Consider the following 25,508-nt stretch of genomic DNA (forward strand, 5'->3'; position numbering starts at 1 on the left):
CCTAAAGAACTATAATAAGATGCTTACTAACGCCTTCATTTTCAAAGTTCTCCTTGAATTAGACGTTTAAATGAGTTTTCGTATCATCGATTGTTCCCAAAGCCAAGAATGATATTATTCCTTTGTGTTGAGCCTCATATTTCTGCTGTAAATAATCAATAACAGGCAAACGGCTAAAAGCTAAATCCACCCACCATCACCTTAAGTGATCCCCGCCCGATTAACTCTCGTTTCTTCTTTGTTCAGTCTTCACGAACCCTGAATCGTGAGAGTGACACGTGGTTTTCTGGGGAGTTCCATTCAGGAACTATTTGTTGGCACAAGCTTCTACTTCCTGTCCCGTTAGATCCGTGTTCTGTGGGTTCTGCAGATTCCGACTGATCACAGAGCCAGCAGCAGGTGGATTCTGTCAAACTCCCTATTCCCACATCTTAATGAAATAAATGGACTGTAATGAATAAGTAAACACTTGTTACATAATCGCTTTCGGTTCAGCTACAGCAGCACATTCAAGGCTTTGGAGAATTCCCCCTGAAGGGCGTTGGCACAGCGACTCGGCTGAAAGTTTACTGCTCAACTGCCACTGTTCCAGGGCGGTGGCAGTTAACCATCTTAATTCATATTTATAGATTCCAGTTTGCTTTGGTGCTTCGTAATATTCTCAAAGGGTTCGCTGGAAAACTCTTTATATTGACATCAAAGGGACAACAATTAAATTGGTATTTATGGGTATTTATTGATTTAAAATGGAAAAGTAATGGACCCATTTGATCCGATTTGTGTCTCATGTTGTTGAGAACCTGCTGTCGTCTATTTAATGTGATCATTTGAGTTTTCTATTCCTATATTCAGAAGTGAAACATTCAGAAGCCTCTTCCTGTTCTCGTGTTAAATAAGATCCAACTTCCCCTCAGTTTTGTCGGTGTTGAAATTCGGAAACATTAAGCAAATAAATACTTCAAATGAAATACCAAAAGCAATTGAAGATAAACACGGTTACACCTGTGATGATTAGAAGGTCATTGCAAACTTTGGAAAGTCAAACGGACGACTGGTCCCAGCTTCATGTTCGTCCTCTCTGTGTTTCCTGGCTCTGCCGTCACTGCCTCAGTTGTTTTTCAAAAGGTTTGTCCAAGTTTCATAAACTCAAAGACACAAAGAGAATAAATCTGAGTGTTCACAGCTACTTTGCAATAAAAAGCTCCTGCTGCTTTCCAGTTGAAATCTTCTAAAGTGAAACAGCAGCAGATTAGTTTATCGCTGAAAGTACTTTACAGTATTTACAACCTCATACTGTTTGTGCAAAACAAGTATTGACTAAACAAACTTCAAGATAAAGGTTGAACTTTCAAGAATATATCAAACTACTAACATCAGCACATATGACTGCTCTACAAAACGAACCAATTTCTCTCTCTATTCTACATCTCTACAATCTGTCTACAGTTTCCAATACAATAAGGAAACTACATCTCCCATAAGGATCCACTGGGAAGAACTCCTGCAGACCGAACTCTCTAGTTTCAGATGATAAATCAGTTTTTTCTCACAGGAAACATGAGAATCATCATAAGGTCACTTCTGTTTTCTATAATTTACTGTACTAGACATGCAAATAACTAAACTGTGGACGGAACAGTGTGTGTGTCTGTGTGTGTGTAGTGGGTTGGGCGATGTCAGCTCAAGCCTTCAGTTTAAATCACAGCCCTGTCTCGTAGATGTACAGAGGTTTGTAGAAGCCTTGAGGATCCATGTTACATTTAGAAATATCAACCAGGCTTCATTCTCACACACACACACACACACACACACACGCACAGAGAGCTGAAATATCAGGCTGCATGATCAAGTACATTTCGTCAATATCTGCCACGTTGTGTGTGTGTGTGTGTCTGTGTTTACAGATGATGGAGTGCACAAGTTATCTGCATATAAATGGACAACAGTGTGTGTGTGAATGAAATTGAATTGAAGCCTTTCTCAAGCGTAAATGCTACACACACATTCATGCTTCAAACACCATCTTTATCGCTGTGTGTCTGTGTGTGTGCGTGTGTGTTTGTCCCACATACTGGGGGTATGAGGCTGTTCTCACTGGTGGAACTCCTTCATTTTTGCCTGAGGGTATAAATTCCTTCATGCTGCGTCTGCCGACGCACACACACACACACTAACACACACCATGAGAGCAACATTTCTAATTGAGTGCAGCTCACATTTCATCCTCACTCCCCTTTTAATATTAGCTCAAACTGTGTGTGTGTGTGTGTGTGTGTGTGTGTGTGTGTGTGTGTGTGTGTGTGTGTGTGTGTGTGTGTGTGTGTGTGTGTGTGTGTGTGTGTGTGTGTGTGTGTGTGTGTGTGTGTGTGTGTGTGTGTGTGTTTTAAGTCCACCAGTCGGTTCCTATTCTATTGATGGTGCGGCCTTGAGGTTGCTCGCTCTTCCCACGATGCTTTGCTGCAAGCTCAGCTCACCGGGAAGCACATAAAGAGTTGGAGAACTTATTTAAGAGCTCCCCACAACATGCACACACAAGGGAAGTGTAGCCAAGGCCGAGAGGAATGTGTGTGTGTTGTGTCAGCTGGAATCGTTGTCAGTGGACATTTCAATCTTAATTTTCATAGCATATCCGAATATTTATGAAAATATTCTCCATATAATTCAAGATAAGTGTGTGAATGTGACATAGAAATGACTGATTTCAGGTTTAGACACTTACAACAGAAGAGCTGAGTCCCTCTTCAGCCCGACTGACCCCCCCCCCCCCCCCCCCCCCCGCTACGACACGATGAGGAATTCGGCAACAAGAGTGGATCCCTGTGCGGTCCAGCTGCTCCTCCACGTTGAAAGGATATTAAGAAACATAACTTGGTCTTCTTATCCGCACAGCTTCCTATCAAAGCTGTTTTTTATCTGGCCCACTTAGACTCGCATATTAACTGGTCCGATTTGGGTGGGTGAAGGTCATGGTGACCTCATATTCATATTGTGAGTGCAATATGTCAGGAACACCTTGAGGGACTGAGACGCCAGTGCTGGGTGGTTGGCGTTACTAGTGGAATCCATTTCGTTAACATTACAAAAGGATCGACCTGGAATATGTGCATGTATATTATTGGCTTTCCTGGTTTTTTAAATGTAAAAGAGAAAAAAAAAAAGCGTGGGGAGCCTGAACACAAGAGTCAACTTCAGTCAACTTTATTTCTTGCAGGATTAAACGTATGACATCGTCCTTTCCCCCCCCACACACACTTGAGGGAACGGTTTAAGTTGTTTCCTGCGGCTTTCAGGCAGTTTCCTAAACTCGGTGAAAATCTCTCCTTCGGTGAAATTCAAAGCAGCTAAATTAAGGCGGCTGTGCCTCGCCACCGGCGGCATGACGCTCCAGTCTGTGGTTTTCTGACGGTTTATCGTCTGTGACTGGAGTGTTTATTATTTAGCATCTTTTGTATCACACAGGAGCCGTGACAGGCTCGGCTCATTTGTTGAATTGGAGCATGTAGCATGAAAATGAGATTGAGAAACAATAGTGATTCACATTTCGCTCATAGAATGTGAAATGAATACACTTCTCAATGGGATTTAATGAGACTGTCTCATAATGAGAGAGAGCGGCCGGCAAGCCTGACACAGGTAGTAACAGATTACTGTAATCTGCCTGCACACATGCAATCTGATTACATGCAGCTGTAACGTTCGATGCTGCGTGAACATCTGTTCAGTGTGTGTCTGCTCGTACTTCCACTGCGTCCTCTGAGACGCTGCGTGTTGACACAAAGAGGGAACGGCTCGAGTGGCTTATTCATATCTGCTTTTCCTATCACACACACACACACACACACACACACACACACACACACACACACACACACACACACACACACACACACACACACACACACACACACACACACACACACACACAGGCCCAAATTATTTAAAATTATGAAATTGACACTATAACAATGGAAACAAACCAGTCTGTGGCAAATCTCCATCAGATCCATGGCAAAGTCTCCAACTAAGACGAGCTCCTTAAAAGGAACACATGCAGCGCGACGTGGATGAAAGCAGTTTGTTGTGTTATTGACATTGACCTATTTTCCCTCGTGCTTCCTCCCCGAGACACTCGCTTAAAAAACTCCTTTCTTCCTTTTTAAAACTTTTTTTTTGTTCACATGAGATTTGTTTTCTTCGATATTTATATTCACAGAAACCACACATCCTTAATCATTAAGTCACTCTGCTGAAGTCGTAAACGTTGGGATTGTCTCATATTATCAACAACAACAACTCCGATACTCTGTTCTTTCTTGTTGTACCAAATTGCACCAATTCATAGATAGCAGACTTCTAAATGTGCCAAATTTATTTTTCTTTCTTCACCAACATCCATAATTTATTTCCCCGGCTCAAAGCCCAAAAATCATCTTCCTTGGCCCATGTCCCGACCCTCCAGCTAGTTTCAGGAAAATTATTTAAACGAAAGCATGACCTCCTTGGTGAAGGTATAGTTTGATCACTGTCTCTTCTGTAACTTGTTCCTACAGTTATCAGCTGCTCTATAAGGATTCACAACTTTCAACACACATATCACCCACATCAGTCACTTCCAGTTTATATGTTGTGTAGCGTCGGAGCAGCTGAACGTGAGTAAGGACTGGTTACTCTAAAGAGGGACAGCGAGAGGCACGTGGCTATTTGTCAGGAAACCTTCGCACATTCCTATCCAGTGTGTGTGTGTGTGCGTTTCACAGCAGATGGTGACGGTGCATGAGTCAGTGTGTGTCTGTGACGTCCAGCTGACATCACGCAAAAACCCCTCCTTTGCCAAACACACGCTCATGCACACACTTTGTATGTATAGCGTTTAATCTGTGTTTGTGTGTGTGTGTGTTGGTTGGTGGCAGGTACCGGCACGTCTACACACTAATAACACACCAGTAACTGCTTTTATATGCGTGTGTGTGTGTGTGGCTCAGATGCCTCACTGTTGGGCAAGTGGTAATCTTTTGTGTGTGTTTCCTGTTTATTGATGTGTAAAAGTGCAATCTGGATGTCTAACTGAGAAAACCTGCCTCCCCACCTAATGCACACACACACACACACACACGCACACACACTATTAACACTGACGCACACCTCATCTCACACTGTTAACAGTGTTATTTCAGGTCTATTTTTGTGGCCTGGCTCTGTCACACAGCTCTATTTAAGGACTGAACCACTGAAAGGAAAAGAAGCAGGATTCACTGTGGATGATTCTGTGTAAAGTGTCTTAGATCCCGTTCGGATGCGAGTCATTTATAAAAGTTTAAACTAGAAAATGAAAGTTTTAATCTCTCTTGTTGTTTCTTTCCAGAGCCGAGCTACACGCTGACCCTTGAGCCGGCGGTGAACCCCCAGGTGACGGCTGAACCCACAGAGCTGGCCTGCCACGTCACCAACATTACCCACGTACCCCTGGGAGGCCGACTGGGCGTCACCTGGGAGCACACCGCACTTCCAGGTACTTCTTCTTTTTTAACCCAAGCTGGTTTCTAAATCTTTAACAGAATTGCCATGACACATTTTGAGACTCTTCCATCTGTCCGATCTCCTGCAGAAGGAGGAGCTGACGCCAAGACCCCGCATCCCATCGGCTCCCTGGACGGAAGTGGCAACCTGCTGCCGGGGTCCATGTACTCCGACCGGCTGATGGGCGGCGCCATGTCTCTGACCCGAGTCCAGCCGAACACGTTCAAACTGCGGATCCTCCGCACTCAGGTTGGAAAACTCAACAAAGAGTGGCAGACAGAAACATTTGTGACTTTTATATTCACAGATATTTGACAATTAATGGGAATAAACATAACCCTTTCTTCTAACAGTGAAACCAGCCACTCTGAGGCGTTGATCACTGATGAGTTTTCACTTTTGCGTTGCAGGAGATCGACATGGGCCAGTACTCCTGCACCGTGTCTGCGTGGAGCACCAGCAGCCAGGGTGACATGGTGAAGCTCACGGAGCACAAGAGCTCACCGGTGACTGTGCAGTGGGATACCAAACGTAAGGAGGAACCAAATGATCAAATACACAAAAAATAATTCAACGCAACTCAGAAAAGCATGGTAGATTGATTAATTTCTCCACCACGATTTGTACTAAACATTAAAACAAACTACTCAGGCTCTAGTTTATTACAGTTTTTCTCCCTTGCTTTGGCTCATTGCACGAAACAGAAATGACATTCTCAAAACAACACGTGCAAACCTCCAAACCACTGGGCACTTGTTCACAACAGATTGGAATATCTCATTCCTTTAATCAAATTGCATTGTATTAGCACATCCTTGCAATGACAAGTACAATTTCCAACAGCTTGCACAAATTTCAAATGATTTAGCACACCTTTGCAAACGGTTAGGTACAATTGCCTTCAGTTAGCCCAATTACCAATTGAATATATATTGCTGGTGAAAACTGACTTGCTTCTCAGTCAAGTTGTTGTTCTCTGCAGAACATGTTGGCATCATTTCATTGTGTACATCATCACCTGCACAATAGTTCACTCTACTGTCAAAATCGTACAGGCACATAATACCATGAAAAACATCATGGTATATACTGTAATAAGGATATCTTTGATCATCGGCTTAATTTTCAGGTGCAACTAGAACTTTAGTAATCAAGGTTGAGTTTCACACATCTGATCACCAATCACACAGTAAGTTTACAGTTTGTCTCAATTGCTTTGGCTCATTTCACGAAACAGAAATGACATTCTCAGAGCTCGAAGTGCAATTGGCAAAATAGCCCATATGGTTCAGCACAACTACATAGATCACCTTCAAAAGGTCATATCTCACTATGCCAAATTTTAGTTATGATGTGCTTATTGCTTGACAGTATATTGTGCTATACACATTTTCTGTTACTGTAAGCACGATGTATGGCAATTACTGTAACAATTTCCATGGCAGTATGAGTTCAATAAAGTATTTTATGTGAAACCTTGAATTAATCTTTTTTCTGTTTGATACACATAATATTCTGGAAGGAAAACATCTACTGTAACCATTCAGTGTCAAAGGACTGAGCCAAGATTGAAATGTGCACATGAAGGATATTTCTATGGTCCACTGCCATACTGACAAAACATCTAAACATTTTGACCTGTAGTGTTTAAACAATGCCAAAGGGACTTTTCATGTTGGGGGCACTGACTATTTGTATGAGAAAAGGATTTAGTTTTGACTGATGAGTTTGCTGTTTTGGGTGAGATATGACCTTTTGAAGGTGATCTATGTAGTTGTGCTGAACCATATGGGCTATTTTGCCAATTGCACTTAGAGCTCTGAGAATGTCATTTCTGTTTCGTGAAATGAGCCAAAGCAATTGAGAAAAACTGTAATGCACAATGGACTTCCTCAACTTTTACTTCCGTTTCTCTCTAATGGTTCCTTATCTCTGCACGTAACATACAACCTGCTACTCAAGGTCGTATTCTACAATTTAACGAGTAAATTGTGGGAGAGATATAAAAAAAAAAGGAATTAAGCCTTGACTCACATTTATGATTAAAAAAAAAAAAAAAAGACTCCAACCAGTCAGAGCACCCCCACTGTTAGGTTTTATGAATCAGCTCTAATGTCTCGATGTGGTTTCCAGACTTCACAGGAAAAACCCCTCCACATAACAACAGACCTCTCGTTGTCTTTTTCACAACACGCACACAAACATGTCTCTATTTCAGTCGCACACGCTGAACTTGCTGCCCTCGGTTAATTGAGCCATGATGTAACTCCACTGCTCTCCATGTATGTGAGCCTGTTTTGAATCAGTGTAATCGCCTATCACTTCCTGTCGGCCTCTGTCGGGGGTTTCCTCACCTCCTGACACCGCGGCGGGATGAATGATGTCCTTGTCAAAGTCGTTTTCTCCGACTAACCGACGGGCCGGTTGTGTTCTCAGGTCCGACTATGAACGTCGTGGCCAAACGTGTCCGTGAAGCCTCAGTGGGAGGGGCTACCTTCGAGATGAGCTGCACCGTGACCACTGAGAACCTCGGGGAGGCGGGCTACTCTGTGCTCATCCAATCACAGGAGAGCCTGGAGGGAAACGTGAGAACCATCATGACTCTCAGCCCCAATAATGTCGTGCAGCACGGAGGAGCCACTGACCCCAACAGGAGGTACACACCTACAGAAATCTATACATTCACATTTCAACAATGTACTGGTGTCTGCTTACATCTCTGTTCTGTCCAATCAGAGACAGTTTGGTTCTGACAAAGTCCGGCCTGGCAGAGTTCCGCTTTCGCCTCGCTGGTGTCCAGCTGTCCGACCGAGGGTTCTACTGGTGTGACATCACGGCCTGGACCAAACAGCAGCCGGGACAAGCCTGGACCAAAGCCACGAGCGCCGAGTCGAACAAAGCCAGGATCGACTTCCAAGAAAATGGTGGGTCCGAGCACGTTTTTGGGTTCCTCTGTTTTTTGTCGTGACTGCAGAGGCTCATGGGTAACGCTTCAAAATAAACCTCCACATCTGAATCTAAAATAGAAAAACCACTTAAAGAACCATTTGTTGCCCACTTTACTACTTTGAGTCAAAGTTAAATATTATCACTGAGCTGTACTGGTGTTTCTAAAAGTGTCTCTTTACTTCACCACTTGTTTTTAATGCCGTTGGTTTCGTTTAATGAGTTTTCCTGAAATCAGGCTTTGCCCAAAGAGCATGACAAAAGACCAAACATTGAGGAACTACTTTCTAATTCATGATTAATTTCAAGCCGTTTTACTAATTCAAATCATTTCTTCCGTTTCATAACAATTTGAGCAAATACTGGCGACTAAATATGTGTTAAGTTCCTGCAATTACCCTGGAAATCCTGGAGTATATGTCTATAAATAGAAATATTTAGCATTTCTGTTCACACATTATACACTCACATCCTCCACCCACACGCAGTTAATAATAAGCAACATAAATTCACTAATAACGTTAAAAGATAGAGATGCATGTACACAAACACACCTTAAGCCCTTTAACGCCCACCACAGCCACTGGCCTACTTAACTTACTTTGATCTGACTGGGAAGAGCGAGACAGGAGAAGGAAAAAACAAGGAGCGTCAGAAAGGAAGAGGAGGGAGGTGACAACGAGGAGGAAGACAAAGCGAGGTGCAGAGGAGGCGGAGGGGGTTTAAAAAAGGTAGAAAAGAGGAAGAAGAGACGATTTAAAGATGGAGATGTGAAGGAAGGAAGGAAACATATGGAGCCTCATCAACAAATCTGATTAAAGAGAAGACCAATGATGAACTGGGAGCTTGTTAGCTTAGCATAAAGACTGGAAACAGGGGGAAACAGCTAGCCTACCTCTGTGGAAATTTAAAAAGCCCCCTACTAGCACCTTATAAGGTTCACTAATTAACACATTCTCACTTTTATCATATCACTTTTAAATCTCAAATAATATCAGATGAACATTTAATGTGTATGGCTCCTCTTTTTCATCCTGAGATATTTTGCCGTCTGTAACTTTTATTCTGACATTTGACTTGGCGGGGCGGGGGGGCGGGCGTTTGCATTTTCACATACAGGGAAGGTGCATTGAGAAGGAAAGAGGCGGAAGACAGTCTGTCTCTCTCTGGGGAGGACAGGAGCCCTTGAGCAAAACTTCCTCTTTCACCGTCTCTCTCGCTCTCTCGCTCACTCGCTGCTTTTTCCTCCCCCGTTCTCTCCGCCATCCTTTCACTCTCTCTCACCCCCTCTGTCTCCCTCTCTACCTCCCTCCCTCTCTGGGACATCTTCAAAGTGAAGCCCTTTGGCCAATCAGCCAGCTGCAGAGATCTGCACCGCTGCTTTTCTTTTCTCTCTCTGCTTGCGCATGTGTGTGTGTGTGTGTCTGTGTGTGTAATCTTTCAAGTGTGTGTATCCAAGTTTAACATTTTGTGTTGACCCCACACAGTGCAATACCCCTAAACACACGCACACACACACACACACACACACACACTCTGACAGCGTTAAAGCTTCAAGCTGGCCAGTTTTTGCAAGAACCCCTTATGCTTGCCTTAGGGGACAGAAGCAGCAGCAGTGTGTGTGTGTGTGTGTTTGTGTTTGTGTGTTACGAGCACTTGCACGCTGGCAACTGGCATGCCTCCCAAGGTTCCAGCTGTATCTTGAATGTTTCAGACGTGTTGTGGTGTTGCAGCCTGTACGGGGGATCTTCTGCGAGGACGTATGTGGAAATGCAAAGTCTCACCAGCACATTTACTTTTAAATAATTTAGTGTTTGAGTGTTTTTTTGTTTTTTTTTAATGGTGGAACAGCAACATGCATATGGTGTAGCCGCGGGGAAAATGCAACCTTGTCTATGGGAATTTAAACTGAGCCTTTGGTGAATGTGTAAAAAAAGTCAAATTCTGTAATTCAACCTGGATCTAATGTTAAAGTCCATAGGTCTGTCTTATGATCTAAACCACTTTGTTGAAAATAACAAAAGCTGGAGGTGTAATCCAAATATTTTGACTTGACCACCTTCGGCTTTGACTCGCTGTCGTTATTGTAGATTGGAGTTAGGATTCCCGAGGGGTCCAGACGGGTCGGGGCTTGCATGACATTTTTAAATTCTATTCGGTTTCGTTCACGATCTATTTCATTTTTCATGCTTCACGTGTCGGACTACTCAGCTGTAGACGTACAGTGTTTTCTCTTTACATTTTCATTTCCAAAATACATAATTAAGCAGACCAGGGACAGATTCAGTGCTGAAATTGGTACATTAATATCAGAACAATAACCAAATAAAAGACCCACATTGTAAAAGAAAAGTCATTTCATTCAGTTCATTTATCTTCAGCCTTTGAAATGGAGCAATGATGCAGTTTGAGTATTTATTGTAGGAGTTAATAGATTCTGCATCGCTCATCTTTGAGACTAATGAGTCAACGCAGCTTTGAAAGTGGTTTCAAACACTGAAATTAAAGACAAGACGTTATTCTACAGTGACGTGAAGTACAGGAGTCGACGGGTCTAAACTGATCTTCACGGACTTTATGTCCCTAAACATCCTGAAGTTGTTTGGGGGGGGGGGGGGGGGGGGGCTGCTGCTGCAGGACGCCCAGAGCAGTTTACAGTAAACATGTCCTGTGATGGTCGAAGACAAAAAAATAAAAGACTCTAGTTGTAGAAAGTGAAAATAAAATAAATAAATGAGTTGCTAAACCTGCTGGTGACGATTACAAAACAAACCTCAAAGTAAATATATGTTCCCGTGAAAAAGAAACTATGGATATTTATTGAAATTGTTAATAGACTATTAATAAAGTGGTTTTCAAATGTCTTAAAGGCTCATCAATGCTCAACGTTAGGTACAAATATGGAGACAGACGGAGGTTTCTGTCCTTGGGCTTCAGTGTCTTGCTCAAGGATACTTCGTCTTACACACGAGGGGGTCTGGGAAAAAACCCACAAGCCTCTGATGAGTGGACGTCCCGCTCTACCTCCCGGGCCGCAGCAGCCCAAATGTAAATATCGGCTTGGTGACTCATCTGGAGCCTGAACCCTCTCAAGTGTTTCTTGAACGCTCCTGTTTGACTGATTGACTCACTCTCTGCTCACCGAGAGGCCGAGACCGAACCAGCATGTTTTATGTCCGTCCACATGGCGTTTACGAGAGCGTGCATTTTACAGCGCCTCGCTCGCACATGACAGTGTGAGTAATGCAGCGTTGTTGGCGGGGGGGATAAAACTGTCAGAGCAACTTAAATGTTACCAGAGACGACTCGAAACTATCCCCACACAGGAAACCACATAACATGGCTGCGGCAACGTTTGCACCCTGAAACAAACGGACTTGATGACATCAATTTGTTCATTTCAAGTTTTACAGACAAGAGAAGAATATTAGCAGCCTTGACTCAGTAGCATCCGGAGAACTACCTAATTTGGGTCCTTGTCCCTTCTGCTAACACGGAGGAGGGCAGCTTTATGAGCTATACTGCGGACCACATATATCTTATTGATAAACCTCTCCCTAACCACTGACTGTATGTGAACGTTCTTTAATCTATTTATATCGACACCACAGCTGTTTTCTCCAGCTCCTCGGGGACATGAAAGCAGAGTTGGTTTGTGTGCAGGTTGAAAAGCGGCCTGTGTTTTAAACGAGTCCTTCTCATCTCACTCTCGGTTTCTCTGATGTTTGCTGCCTGCGTCCAATGTGTTTGTGGAGTAAAGCTGATTCCAGCTCATGTGCTGCTGTTGCAGGCCCGTCCTTCACCATCGCCATCCAATCAGACGACACCAGTGTGTATCCGTCGAGAACAGCCAAGATGGAGTGCTCGCTCAGCGTCTCTGGATCCTCACCAAAGACCGGTGCGACACAAGGTACGGTACACACACACACACACACACACACACACACACACACACACACACACACACACACACAGAGAGGTAGACAACATACAGATGTTTGCTTTCTTACCCTACAAATCACAATCACTCACTGTCTCTGTCTTTCTCTTGTGTTGTCTGAACTTTTCATTTTCTTTTACACACAAACGTGAGTAAAAGTAGCTGCACACACACACTCATACACACTCTTTGTACTTGTGCTGTGTTCTGCACCTGCCAACCTGTCAGCAGTGCTGCTAATAAGAATGATGTGACTCCTGCATTTCAAATAGTTGTACAGATGAAAAATAAGCTTCTCTCACTCGTGCTCTTAACACACACACAACTACTGTAAATGCTTTTGTTTTCTTAACTGTGTGTGTTTGCCGCTGGAAACACTGGTGATACATTTTACTGTAGGTGAGAATAATAACGCTTCCATTCTAAACCGTATTATTCTCAGATCGCGGCTGCATCTAATCAGATTAATGTAGAAATAATTCAAAAACATGATGACTTCACCTCAGGTGAATAATAAAAACTGAACCATTAGCAGCTAAATAGACTTAAAGCTGCACTAATCAATATTTTTAAACCAACAATGGATCATTTCAGATTTAGATTTTTTTTTAGACCTCTCCCCCCCTCTTCTCTCCATTAATCTATTGCTCCCTCTCTCTAACCCCCCCCCCCCCCCCCCCCCCCCCCCCCCCCCCACTATGCAAACACCCATCCATCTTCTGTCCTCCCCCCTCCTCTTCCTCGTCGCTCCATACCCTTTAACTTAAACGTGTCGCATGACATCACGCGTCGCTCAACACCGCCCTCTCTCCATCTGTCACCGTTTCTTCCCCTCCTCTTCCTCTCTGTGCATCTTTCTTTCCCCGTCCAACATGTGTTTTCAACCTTTCGTCCACATAGGGAGCAGATAAGGCACATCGCAGACCTCCTCCCTCATTGTGTGTTTGTGTGTGCAGAACACATGCAGAGTGGAACCCTGTCTCCTGCAGTGTTCGGACATATGAGAGCACATTTCATTGCACCTGTGTCTTGGCAGCAGTGTGCTTGTGTACATATGCATGCCTGCCTGTAATGTATGCCCATACATAAACACTTAAGAGTGAAACGCTGCAGGGATCGGTGCGTTGGAGGTTGTGGAGCGTGTGCGCACAGACAGCTGCACCATGGGAAGAACCCCCCCCCCCCCCACACACACACACACACACACACCCTCAGTATCACAGCTGAGGGCAGAGTTGCGCATGAACATGTTCACTAGAGGAAGGAAGAAAATACAGAAGTAATTCATGAATATATTGTGTGATTGTTATTTTTAGCACCGAACACATTTATAGAAGTTGTGTAAGTTTTATATTCCAACCTATAGTGACATGTGTCCTGAAACCATCTGAAAAAGATTCCATATAAATGAACGTAGGAAAACAAAACACCCTTCAAAGAACATTCAAGGAACGATGGAACCAGAGATCTTTATTCTCCTTTTAATCGGGTGCCATGACATTTTAAGGAACTAATCTTAGGAACCAAACTTGTCTCATTTCCTCATCCGTCTGAATCTGAGACTGTTGCATCAACGTTTGAGTGTCTGGAGGGTTTGGTTCATTGTGTACTGAAAACAGCTGCACACTGACTGCAGTGTGTTTGCCAGCTGGACAGTAAAACCTGCAACGTGTGTTTGCTTTGATGCTTTTTCATGACATTTTATGATGTTTTAATTTCTGTTGAGGAAAACCAATCTTGCAGGATTTAGATCTGTCTCTTTTAATGTTAGTTCTGGTGCGGTTTCATCCAATAGCGTTCAGCGGTGAACCTGCAAAGAGCCAACAGAGGAACAGGGCGGGGGGGGGGGGGGGGGGGGTTGGTGGGACCCTCTTATGCTGTTGTGCCCAGAGGCAAATTGTCTCTACCGTGGAGGCAGTTGAATTCATAGTTGTTTTTTCGTTTTTCTGAAGCAATGTGTTTCTTGACACAGAATTAATTATAAGGTCTATAAATACACATGTGAAGGAAACGGCTGACGGGTTTTAAATGTTTCTTCATCAACAAATAACCCAAACAGAGTATGTATGTTTGTCTGTCTTCTAAATCTGTCAAAACAGCTCACATACATCCACAGCTTTGTTTTTAAAACCAGCTCAGTGAATTTCCTTCAGAGTCGGTGACTGTGGGACTGACTTGAAATGAACCGCTCGTGTTTATGATCCTTGCGAGGGAACGGGTCACCCACTGCAACAGAGCTGATGTGTATTTAAAAGTTTTTTTTTCTTTTTCGGTACCACAGTGGAGCTCGGAGGCGCAGGGCGATTAGATATTTGGTTTCTCAGACACAGAGAGCGACAGTGTGTCACGAGTGTGTACGACGACAGCAGGTGAATAGACCGATTAGCAAACTGGTATCGAGTGACGTGTACACAAAGGTGCGGCGCTGACGTGTCGGCTCCATTTGGAAGGCTTCACTTCCTCGGGTGCTCTTAGAACACACACACACACGGAGAGACTTTGTGTGGTGTAACAGAATATTACACACCTTTGTCCCTTAGTGTATTCTGTGTGTGCGTCTGTGTGTGTGTGCGTGTGAATGTCTGTACAAATGAGTGGTAGATTGCGTCCTCCTTCACCTCCTTGTAGCTCATTGTTCTGACACAATAAGGCAGCTTCAGGAATCATTGAGAATGTTGACCAACTGTGTGTGTGTGTGTGTGTGTGTTTGTGCGTGTGCATTCCTTAGAGATGGCTGCAAACAGCTCTCCTGTTGCAGCTTGTATTTATGATGGGCGAAACACACCCGCACATAAAATATCCCTCATTATTCCTCTCTTCTTAGTCAGGTGGCTGCTTTAGCCTTTTATTAGCCATGCTGTTGTTGACCCACAGGTAAATACAGTGTGTTTGTGTGTCTGTGTGTGACCTACAAGCGACTGCAGCTGTGGCACAAGGAGCATTTCCAGAGCGACTGCCTGTATGGAACCTATATGAAGCTGTGGGGGACAGCGACTGAGATAAATCAGAGGCTAGGCAGAGTGATTGCAAACATCCATCTCTTCCTGTGGGATTCCGATGCGTTCCAAGGCCAGATGGGATGTGTAGTCCCCCCCCGCCCCCCTCCAGTGAGTCCTGGGTCTACCCCTGGGTCTCCTCCCGGTTGAGTGTGCCTGATAAACCGCTTATGGAAGGCGCCCGGGAGGCATCGGGATGAGTCGCCCGAACACCTCAACTGTCGCCTCTCGACTCTGAGCTCCTCGTCCGAACTCCTCACGCTACCTGAGCTGAGCCCCCGAACGAGTTTGTCTAATTGTTTTTGACAACTACTATTGTGTTTTCTTTCCTCACTAACACTGAGGCCCGGCCATATCGGTCACGGGTTCATCGGCTGAGCTCATCCATCCGTCACTAGAAGGAGCTGACGAGACATTTGATTACTGTTGGTTTCAAACGAGACGTTGAATCTACTTAACGACTGAGTCGCACTTCTCAGTTTGAAACATGGCCGCCCTCGGGCAGCAGCTGGTCGACGGAGGCTCGCGTAAGATTTGCTGCTTTCAGTTCACAATCATTTTTTTCTCCGGCCGTCACTTCGTTCACGCCGGAAGGGAAGGTGGGAAGAATCCGTGAATCCTGCAGCATCTGGGTTAATGAGGAGTGGGATTTGTTTTTACATTCCCAGAGAAGAGTTGATGTGGAGAGCCGTCCTCTGGAACTGGATCACTGTTGTCATTTAGCAAAATAAGTGAGTGAACACAATTTGAACACGTGTGATGGTGTCGCTAGTTTCTTGACCCCTGAGTTACATTTTGCCTCGCTGTCGTGTGAGCGTGCTGCGGCGTGCGGGCGCACAGCGTTCATCACCGCTGGAATGACTGGCATGTTGTTGCAGTCATGGAAGTGTGTGTTAGTGCTTAAATCAGTGGTGGAGGGATGACATCACCGTTACAGATATTTGTCTCTCTCTCTCTCTCTCTCTCTCGTTTGAAGCTGGAGCTGTGACAGTTTGGGGCTTGTCAATGCATTGGTGTGTGTTTTTCTGTCGGTGCTCTGAAATTCTCTTGTTAAAATAACAGCGCACCATTCCGCTCCTGCAGCGAGGAAATTAAGCTTTGTTCCTCAGTGGCTCACACACACACACACACACACACACACACACACACACACACACACACACACACACACACACACGCACACACACACACACGCACATATATACATGTTTTTTCCTTTTAGCCTCCAAAGAATGCATCAGCCAAACAGGAAAAGGAAACCGTGAGGCCCACGATCGTCAAGTGTCAGTCACGACGCTTCCATCTTGATTCCGTGTAAAGAAACAAGAATCTCTAAAGTAGAGATTCACATGAGTGCACAGAAGTCCACTCACTTTCTGATCATTTTCCAGAGCGGCTGGTTGTGAGACCACTAATGTCCGAGTCACTTGCTCCAGTGCTTTTCCTTTTTGCAAGACCTCAGCGTTTCCCCCAGAATTAGTTCAATCTGTAGCAGTGATGGGGGGGGGGGGGGGGGTGCACATGCACGAAGGTCACCCTCACGTGCACCAGATGATGAGTGACAGGTACACAAGCTTAAGAGAACTGCAATGCATGCAACAACAGCAGCTGAAGCTATGAGGTCTGACTGTGTGGACGGTAAAAACTTTAAGACCATAGTGTTAGCATGTGGCAATGGGAAACCTGCTGCTCTACCCAGTCGCCCCCAGTCCGACCAGTGACTTGTTTCATATTTCCTTGGGTTTTACACGTTTAAGCAAACAACTTGCTGCTGATTATCTATTCTCAGAGCTATTCTATTCCCCCCCCACCCCCCAGTAATATCATTCATTCCTTTGTGCTAATGGAGGCTGTGCAATCATGGCGTCCTGTGCAATTCATTTCAGTTGGAGTGGAGATTTTAACCTGATTATGCTGCCACAAGTGAGTTCATTTTGAATATAGCTCTCTGTTAATTCACCAGAAACAGTTAATGAAGTGAGTCGCTTTCTGTCATCACCTCACCACTTCATCTTCTTTCACTCTCCCACCTCCTTTCATCCCTCTCTCCCCTCTCCGGCTACTCGTCCTCATTCTCCTCGGTACAATTCGCTCTTTTTCCCCCTCTCTCCTCTCTCGTCGCTCTTTTCAGGAAAACGCTGCACGCCGTTCTCCAGCCACTCTTCCCCCATTTACTGCCTCCTCCATTCACTCCTCTTTCCACTTTAACAATCTGCTTTCGCTCCCTCCGCTTCCCTCACTCCCACTTCTCTCCATCTATTCGCCAACTATTCTTCCCCTACCTCGTTCTGTCTCTGCGGCTGGCTAACGGAGCGTGAGATTGGCTAATTAACGGCTGCCTGTCGGCCTTGGAAAGACAGCTGGGTAATTTGGTGAGTGCGGGGGGGGGGGGCTGAAGAGAGACCGAGGAGGAAATGAGGGGTAGAGCAGGCGAAACCGGAGAGAGACTGACGTATCGTTATGTTTACCATGAGATTTACGTTTGCCAGGTGTTGATCACCTGCTCCTGTGCTTTTAAAAGAGCCGGTGAGCGCCTCACTCCAATGGGACCGGTAATTGCTTCACTTCCTTGTCGGCTGTGATGCCTGGAAACCAGCTGCAGATGTTGGGATGTGAAGATGCAGGCAGAACTTGTCATTTGACAGATATTTGAAATTGGCTCCACACGCGTTAAATCAATCAAAGCTGCATTAGGTAACACAACATTGATTGAGGTGTTGGTTTGTTTTTGGCTTCAGAGCTGCACCAGTACCGGGAGTCTAGATCCAAGTCGTGACTCAGGAATTCTTCCCAAAATGCACCCTGTTTTTCTGGGAGAAATACCAGCAGGGTTTCTAAACATGTGCACACTTGTCTCTCTGTGTGTTGTTGTGTGTGTTGTTGTGTGTGTGCACCCTTGTGAAAACTACACACCTTATCGTCACATGTTCCATAGATGAAGCAATTACCGGTTTCACAGTATGACAGTATTTAATTACAGTGATGACTTGGTTGATTCTGTCCAGATACTGTCAACTTTTGATAAATAATAAAACAGGCTGAACATTAACTTACATAATCCTGATTCCTAATATATACAAATATGACAATTATATGTGACTCTATAATTGTTTGCAGACTTTAACTGTAGAAAATTGCCTGCAGATGAGTTTGCATTTTTCCACCTGAAGAAGAAGGAGATGTATTTGAGTATTTGAGTTATAGTTTGAAAAAAAAAAAACACTTCCTGTCCTTGTTTCCTTCCAAACGAACTCTGATGCATGAAATAAACATTCAGTTGAAAGTTTCAGGGAACTTATTCACTAGTTATTTATTCATCTGTTGTCAAAAACAATCTTTTTTGAATATTCAGTGGCTTCCAGATGACAAGTACCTCTTCTTCTCAGGTTCAGTATGAATCTCGACTGCTCTGGATGTTTATGCAGTTGTGAATAAGTAAAGCGAATGGTGGTGTATAAGCAGCAGGAAGTGGAGAGGAAAGGACGGGGTGACAATAAAACACAAATTGAAAATGTTGAGCCGATAGAAAGGCAGAGCGGCGCCATCATTCTCACTCCATTAGGTCTTCAGTTAAAGAGAATGGGAGCGAAGATGCAACTTTAAAGGAATTCGAAACAAATTGAGGATTTTAGTGGAGATAAGATGTGTTCAGGTAATAAAGGAAAAGTTTGCTTCCTTTCCGTATGAAAAGATTCAAGATGGACGCCGGCTGCCTACTCGCTCCTGTGAGGTTTTAAGGTCACGATATTTTTTTATATTTATTTTGACCAATAAAAAAAAATGAAACTCTAATAGAAGATAGATTAAAAAATAACTAGTTTTCACAAACAACCCAGACACATTGATTTCTCTCTGCTTTTTTAAAGATATCTTTTTAAAATGCTGAAATCTGCTCTCGTGAATCTGCAACTGGAACATGACGCATCTCCAGTAACATTTGCATTTATTTACCAGAGGTCGTCTTAAGCACTGGGCGAGTAACGAGGGAAACTTTGCTTCCCAGTTGCTTTGTTTCTGCGCGACTTGATAAGTGTTTTTATAGTGTTTAGTATTCCACTCTACCAGTGCTGTGCTGCTTTATGGAGCAGAGAACACACACACACACACACACACACACACTTTCATTAGAAGCACTGGTGGTAATTGTGTGCGTGTGTGTGTTTCAGGCACTTTAACGCCTTGGACTCTCCTCCAGGGATTAATCCAGAGAAATCCAATCAGACCGTCTTCATTTCCACAGACAGCCATTTTAGTTTTAGTAGCTCAGACAGGAGCCAGATATTCTATTAGAGATGCACTGTAGTTCCTCCGCTGCCATCCAATCACCACAATGTGCCTCCACCTCCACCTCCACCTCCACCTCCACCTCCACCCACCCGCCGCTCCCGCTCATTGAAGCTGCCGCGCCTACACCTGCGTTGTTAGTCATGAGGCTGACACAGTTGTGAAGCTGCGACACTCCAGTGTTGTCTTCCATTAATGAGTCGAGTCACTGCGGCCACCAACAACTTTTGACGGCTGATTTTCACTTAACACAGATGCTTTGCCGTGATAACAAAATAAATAAAAAGGTTAAAAGCTCTGTAGCATAGAGCTGTATTCGTATACCAGCCTAGCAGGAGCAGTGTTGCTTTAAAATGTATTTGTTAGTGTTAACATTTCTGAGGATCACCAGGAGGAGGCCTCTAACGCAGGCTGCAACACATGGTGTGGACGTTGCTTGATTTACCGAGGGTTCAGGTGAAGAGTTCAGTGTGTGTCACTGATCACGTCCGACGGCAGACATGTTTATAGCTGCTCTGGAAAAGCCAAACACAACAGCGAGGGGAAGAGCCTTCCGTCACAGGCCGCACCCAACTGTGTCTCTCGTGATGTTTGTGTGTTTATGTCGTCTTGTACGAATAGACACACATTTCCTCACTTAGAGATTGAGAAAGGACACACTGAGGCCTCGTGCTCAATGTCACTTTGTGTAGCAGGGATTACTTGTGCACAGATAATCACACATTCGTCCTCTAAATGCAACGACATTCAGAATTGGAAAAAACGACAACACAACGATCACACGTCTGGAGCAACACGCACACTTCTCTATAGTTCCTGGTTTTTAGCTGCAGAGTGCACACGGAGCCTGTAGCTTGTGAGGTGACTGTTGGGTGGGAGTCAGCGAGTTCATGGGGTCACACACGGTGGGGGGGGGGGGGGGGGGTAGAAAGGTCCTGTTCGGGGGGGGAGGGCGGCTGCATGTCTACGTTCAGCAGAGCAACAGCTGTGGGCGAGTGTGAGTCAGCCCGCCGGCGACGGACCCGATCCTCCCACGAGGGAGGGCGGCGGTGTCTCTGGTGAAATGGCGTGCTCCCTGAAGATATACGGTTTGAGATGCGTTCAAGTGCCTCCCGTGGCTGTGCGATAAACACAATAATCTCCTCACTTGCTAAGTATCTCAAATCCCCCCCCCCCCTCACTCTCCATCCCTCTCCCTCGTTTCTCCGTCCGCTCCCCCGTCAAGAACAAAGACAGCGAGGGATGGAGGCTTTCTAATTATATCCCCGTCCCTGGAAACGCTGGCATCGTGGCAGAAACAAGCAAGAGGAGTTCATGCGTCAGTCCCGTGGAATTATGCAAAATGTCTCTTTGATCATTAACGGCGGTGTCAGACTCTAACCTGGTGTTATCGGGACGTCACAGTGTCTTCACTGACAGCCAGGCAGTTTGGTGAATGATGTGATTATAGAAAGGATTTAAAAGTAGTTTTCATAAATCCCCTCCTCTCTGTTCAAGTAAATATAATAAAATGGGTTGTCATTAGAATAATGGAATTTCTTTTATGGAATGCACTTCTCGTAATGTAAAGTCGAGAATAGAATCTATTTAAAGGATGAATCTGGTTTAAAACAGCCGGGTTTCCTATTTGACCAGCAAACAAACCAAGAGTTTATCCAAATAATCCACTTTTATAGGAGGTGAAATTTGAGTTTATCACACTTGAAGTGTCGCTGATGATCCCTCATTGCACAGCAGGTCCCAGTTGAAGCTGGGCGGCCGGCTGCAGACTGTGATGGATGGTTTTCAACATGTCTGGTCCCGTTAGGTCTCAGGTGTCTTCCATCTTTTCAGCGATACGTTCAAACTGTTCCAACAACATTGTAACGGGACACTTTCATGTTTGTGTTTGCATTAGAGTGAAGAACCACAGCCGTCCTCCACTTTACACACACACAGGAGATCTGCTTGTTTTTCCTGAACTGAAGCATGTGCAGGTGGGAGCCCTGAGTAGAGGACGGGTCGGGTTTGTTCAGGGGTTTGATTAAACTGATTTAATCATCAAAAATAATATCTATTACAGTTTCCTAGAACCCAAAGTGATGTCACCAATTTATTTTATTGCCCAGAAACTGATTTGAAATGAGGAAAAAGCCACTTGAAAATTGACGATTGTTTCATTATTAGTTGTGTGCTCGGCTTCGGGTGAATCGCTGCAGCTGGAGTGTGAGGATCTCTGCTCCCTGCGGAGTCGGCGTCTTAATGTTGCACTGAGGAGCCGTGTGGGTTTTCCTCAGGAGGTTAACGGCTAACTCCCCCCCCCCCCCCTCACTGTCAGAACTTTGCTCATCAGTTGATTCTGGTCAGCGAGTCTGGAGGGGTGTGTGTGTGTGTGTGTGTGTGTGTGTGTGGTCAGCCGGCCAGTTCACCCCCCCACTCCCTTAGTGTCACCTCCTGTTTCCTCCTCGTTGGCTGGATGGAGCGCTCGGCTACTGCAAGTAAAAATGCCCCCCCGCCCACCCACCAGTCTACACTGTCATAATGAATCTGCATCACCGGCCTCACGTCACTTTTCTCCGAGTTTACAAAGTTGCTTTTTAAAGTTACTATGATAAATGTAATTTGAATTAAGATTTTACCTCCCAATAGAAATATATAACATTTTTACCAGTATGACAAAGATTTATTTAGTATTGGAGGTTTAAAAGTGATTTTAAATAATAATTCTGCAGTAGATATTGAATTTGAGCACTGAAAATATAAAATACAGATTTGAAGTCGCGTTTAGAGCTGCAATCTTGAACTTTCTCCCTGGACGCTCAGTCTAGCCGACTTCTCCCAGCCCCACCAGTCGACACCCAGTCCTCCCAGCTAATTGAGAAGCGATGCAGCTGATTTGCCATAATGATGTCCTCCGTGTCCAGCTCCTCCGCTAACAGGAAGTGAAGGATTTAGACTTAACAGGGAAACCTCAGCGGAGAGATTCAACGGGCCGGACAAGAATGAATTTGCAAATATACTGCTGTCGCTCTAATTGGAGTACTGCGTATCGACCGTGTTTCCATCCCTTATTCTAAATTATGCATCAAATGGAAATAATCATCACTGGAATCTGCAAGAGCAGTTTAGAAACTTTAGTTTTGTCCTTTACACAGTTTGGAAGGAGGTTTTCTGTGGAATCTAATACAGAATTAAAGGATAATTAAAGTAAAGTCATATTAATGAATGTCGCTGAGTAAATTGATGGTTAGATGCTAATTTTGTATGTATACTTGTACATATATATATAATGTACAGATGATTTTGTTGAGTTTCTTGTATCATGTAAAGTATTTATATATATATTACAATATTTGGGTGTGATTGAAGTTGTCATTAGGTCATGGTGGAAGTGAGGGGGGGTCGGGAGAGCACCTGCACCACAGAGGACCAATCAGCACCGGTGAGAGCTGTTAGCTGATTGGTCTTCATGTCACAGCCTCAGCCAATAGCAACAACGATTGTGTGGTTGATCCCCACTTAACTGTTAGTGGCACATCCTCCTCCTCCTCCTCCTCCTCCTCCTCCTCCTCCTCGCCCAAAACAAAGCCACCGTCCTCCTCTGTCCTTCACATTTTCTCACGATCCAAACACCGCTCGTCCAACCTCTAACTGGTCACAGATCTCTCACAGATCCCACTGGTTTCCATCCCATCCCCACGTTCAGCAGGCGATTGTGTATTTGTGACCGTGCCGCAAATGTGCAGACTGAGGGGCTTCGGAAATCAGGACCATGGGACCTGAAACTGAATCAGAGGCCTAAGTTATTATTATTATTGCTGCGGCTGCTGCTGTTGTACTACTACTGATTTTTAATGATGTAGCACTTGGATATTAAAACCATTAGTGAAGAGGGGGGGGGGGATTGAGATGTGATTCATTACTCTGCTCTGGGTGCGTTCACTCTTCTCCTCACTCGTTCTCTTCATTATGCTCGCTCCATCCTCCCTCCTCCTCCTCTTCCTCATCTCTCCATCTCTCACTCTCTTTTTTTTTATCTCCCTCCATAATTGTTTTCCATCACCATTTGTCTTTTTTTTTTTTTATCTCTCCAGCATTGTCGTTCGCAAATGTTCCTCTCTTTTTTTTTCATGTGTATTCTCTATTTGTCTCTGAAATGACAGAGGATGACTAAGGCTCCATGGGGTTTTCATTGTGCTTCATTGTGTGTGTGTGTGCGTGTGTGTGTGTGTGTGTGTGCTCGTACTCTCTCCCTGACAGACTAATGACTAGTTTGTGCTTCTCTGTCTCTCTTGCCTCTTGTCTCTCTCTCTCTCTCTTTTTCTGTACATGTCTTTCTCTTGGAAATAATTAGCTTGCTCGTCCCTTCTCCAAAGATTGCATCTATTATCACAATCTCTCGGGTCCCTGTTTTATTTCTTTTGTCGTCACTACATCTTTCTCTTTGTGACACATGTCCAGTGTTTAACGGAGTTGTTCTGTAGGTTTGCACTGATCCTCCTTATTTTCCTCTTCTCTCCTGTAGTCACATCCCAAAATAACACGCTCCCCTCCCCAGTTTCCATAATGTCATAGGTAACTCTGAATGAAAGCTGATGCAGATGAAAGGTTTGGAATGAACACGTCCTTCAGCTTCCTGGAGAAACGCTGCCTCTTCAGGGCTGACGTCATCCTGCACGAATAGAAACCGACACAAGCGCTCGAGCCTCTTTTTCTCTGTGCCGATTGGCTAACGAGGAGATGCCTCGAATTATAGGAGTGATAACATGCCACTTCCTTCACAAGTGATGCTGCTGGAGGGGAGAGCTCCAGTGAAACAGATCTCAGGCTGCCTTTTGGGTTCATTTAGACCAGATTGGAGCGCAGGGTGGAGTCTGGTTCTAAATAACGTCTTTTCTTTCACCTGTTTTGAAGCATCACCCCCCCCCCCCCCCCCCCCCCCGACAGTGACATCCAGAATCTGCCAAAATGTCTTCTTCATGCATATTTACATTTCAACATGACTGATGTATATAAGCACTTATTCTGAGGATAGTTGGAGCTGTGTGCTGTGTTTTTGATGGATGCCGCTGGTGTCTTTCAGACGACCTGGCGTACGAGGTGCGTTGGTTCTTCACGCGGCTGCGCGGTGGACAGACCACGACCCAGGTGGCCAGCGTCGACCGCTTCGGCATCGTGAAGACGGAGGAGCGCAACTCCTCCAGCGAGGTGGCCATCGAGCGCAGGGACACGCACACCTACCTGATGAACATCTTCGGCACTCAGGACGGGTGAGTGTGTGTGTTTATGGGTAAACGTGTTGTGGTCCCTGTGGGCGGGAGTGTTTATCCCACATCTTAGTTGCACTGCAGCGTCTGAACATGTGTGTGTTTGTCTTGTGGTCTCCAGTGACAGTGGTGAGTATTACTGCGTGGCCACGCCCTGGTACCTGTCGGCCTCCACAGGAGCCTGGACTCAAGCCGGAGAGCTGACGTCCTCCAGAATCTTCCTCACGGTCCAGTTCGCTGGTGAGGAGCGAGCGTGCACTTCACACCAGGGACACTAATAGCATCAAAAAGTTGAAAATGCTAAACTTTATCTCTGTCTGCTTCTTCTCTAGTGTGGGACTCTCTACAGTTACCTCTTCTATACGGTGCATCGGCCTCATTAGGTAATGTTACACTTCCTTTGTTTGATTTTGATCTGCCAATGTTAAAGACTTCCTGCATCCGCCCCTTTCTCCGGATCCACGCCAGCATTTAAACACAAGGAAATCCTTTGTGTAGCTTTTTTTGCGTAATCCTGCTGTCGAACAAACAAACAGGCAGACACACAGGGGAATGAAACAAAACTCAAATCAGGACATT

At 44.8% G+C, this 25,508-nt stretch overlaps 1 protein-coding gene across 1 annotated transcript in view; it reads left to right on the plus strand.

Annotated features, from left to right (window-relative positions):
* The window catches only part of ptgfrnb (prostaglandin F2 receptor inhibitor b), a 44,197-nt gene that overhangs the window by 14,870 nt on the left and 3,819 nt on the right, over positions 1 to 25,508 (plus strand). The window contains exons 6-14 of the mRNA XM_053417400.1: positions 5,363 to 5,509; positions 5,606 to 5,766; positions 5,928 to 6,048; positions 7,954 to 8,173; positions 8,254 to 8,441; positions 12,254 to 12,373; positions 24,746 to 24,932; positions 25,051 to 25,169; positions 25,262 to 25,312. Coding sequence (XP_053273375.1) covers positions 5,363 to 5,509; positions 5,606 to 5,766; positions 5,928 to 6,048; positions 7,954 to 8,173; positions 8,254 to 8,441; positions 12,254 to 12,373; positions 24,746 to 24,932; positions 25,051 to 25,169; positions 25,262 to 25,312 — 1,314 coding nt within the window. The remainder of the gene's footprint in view (positions 1 to 5,362; positions 5,510 to 5,605; positions 5,767 to 5,927; positions 6,049 to 7,953; positions 8,174 to 8,253; positions 8,442 to 12,253; positions 12,374 to 24,745; positions 24,933 to 25,050; positions 25,170 to 25,261; positions 25,313 to 25,508) is intronic.

The sequence above is a fragment of the Pleuronectes platessa genome, chromosome 24 (genome assembly GCF_947347685.1).
Source record: "Pleuronectes platessa chromosome 24, fPlePla1.1, whole genome shotgun sequence".
Taxonomy (NCBI): Eukaryota; Metazoa; Chordata; class Actinopteri; order Pleuronectiformes; family Pleuronectidae; genus Pleuronectes; species Pleuronectes platessa.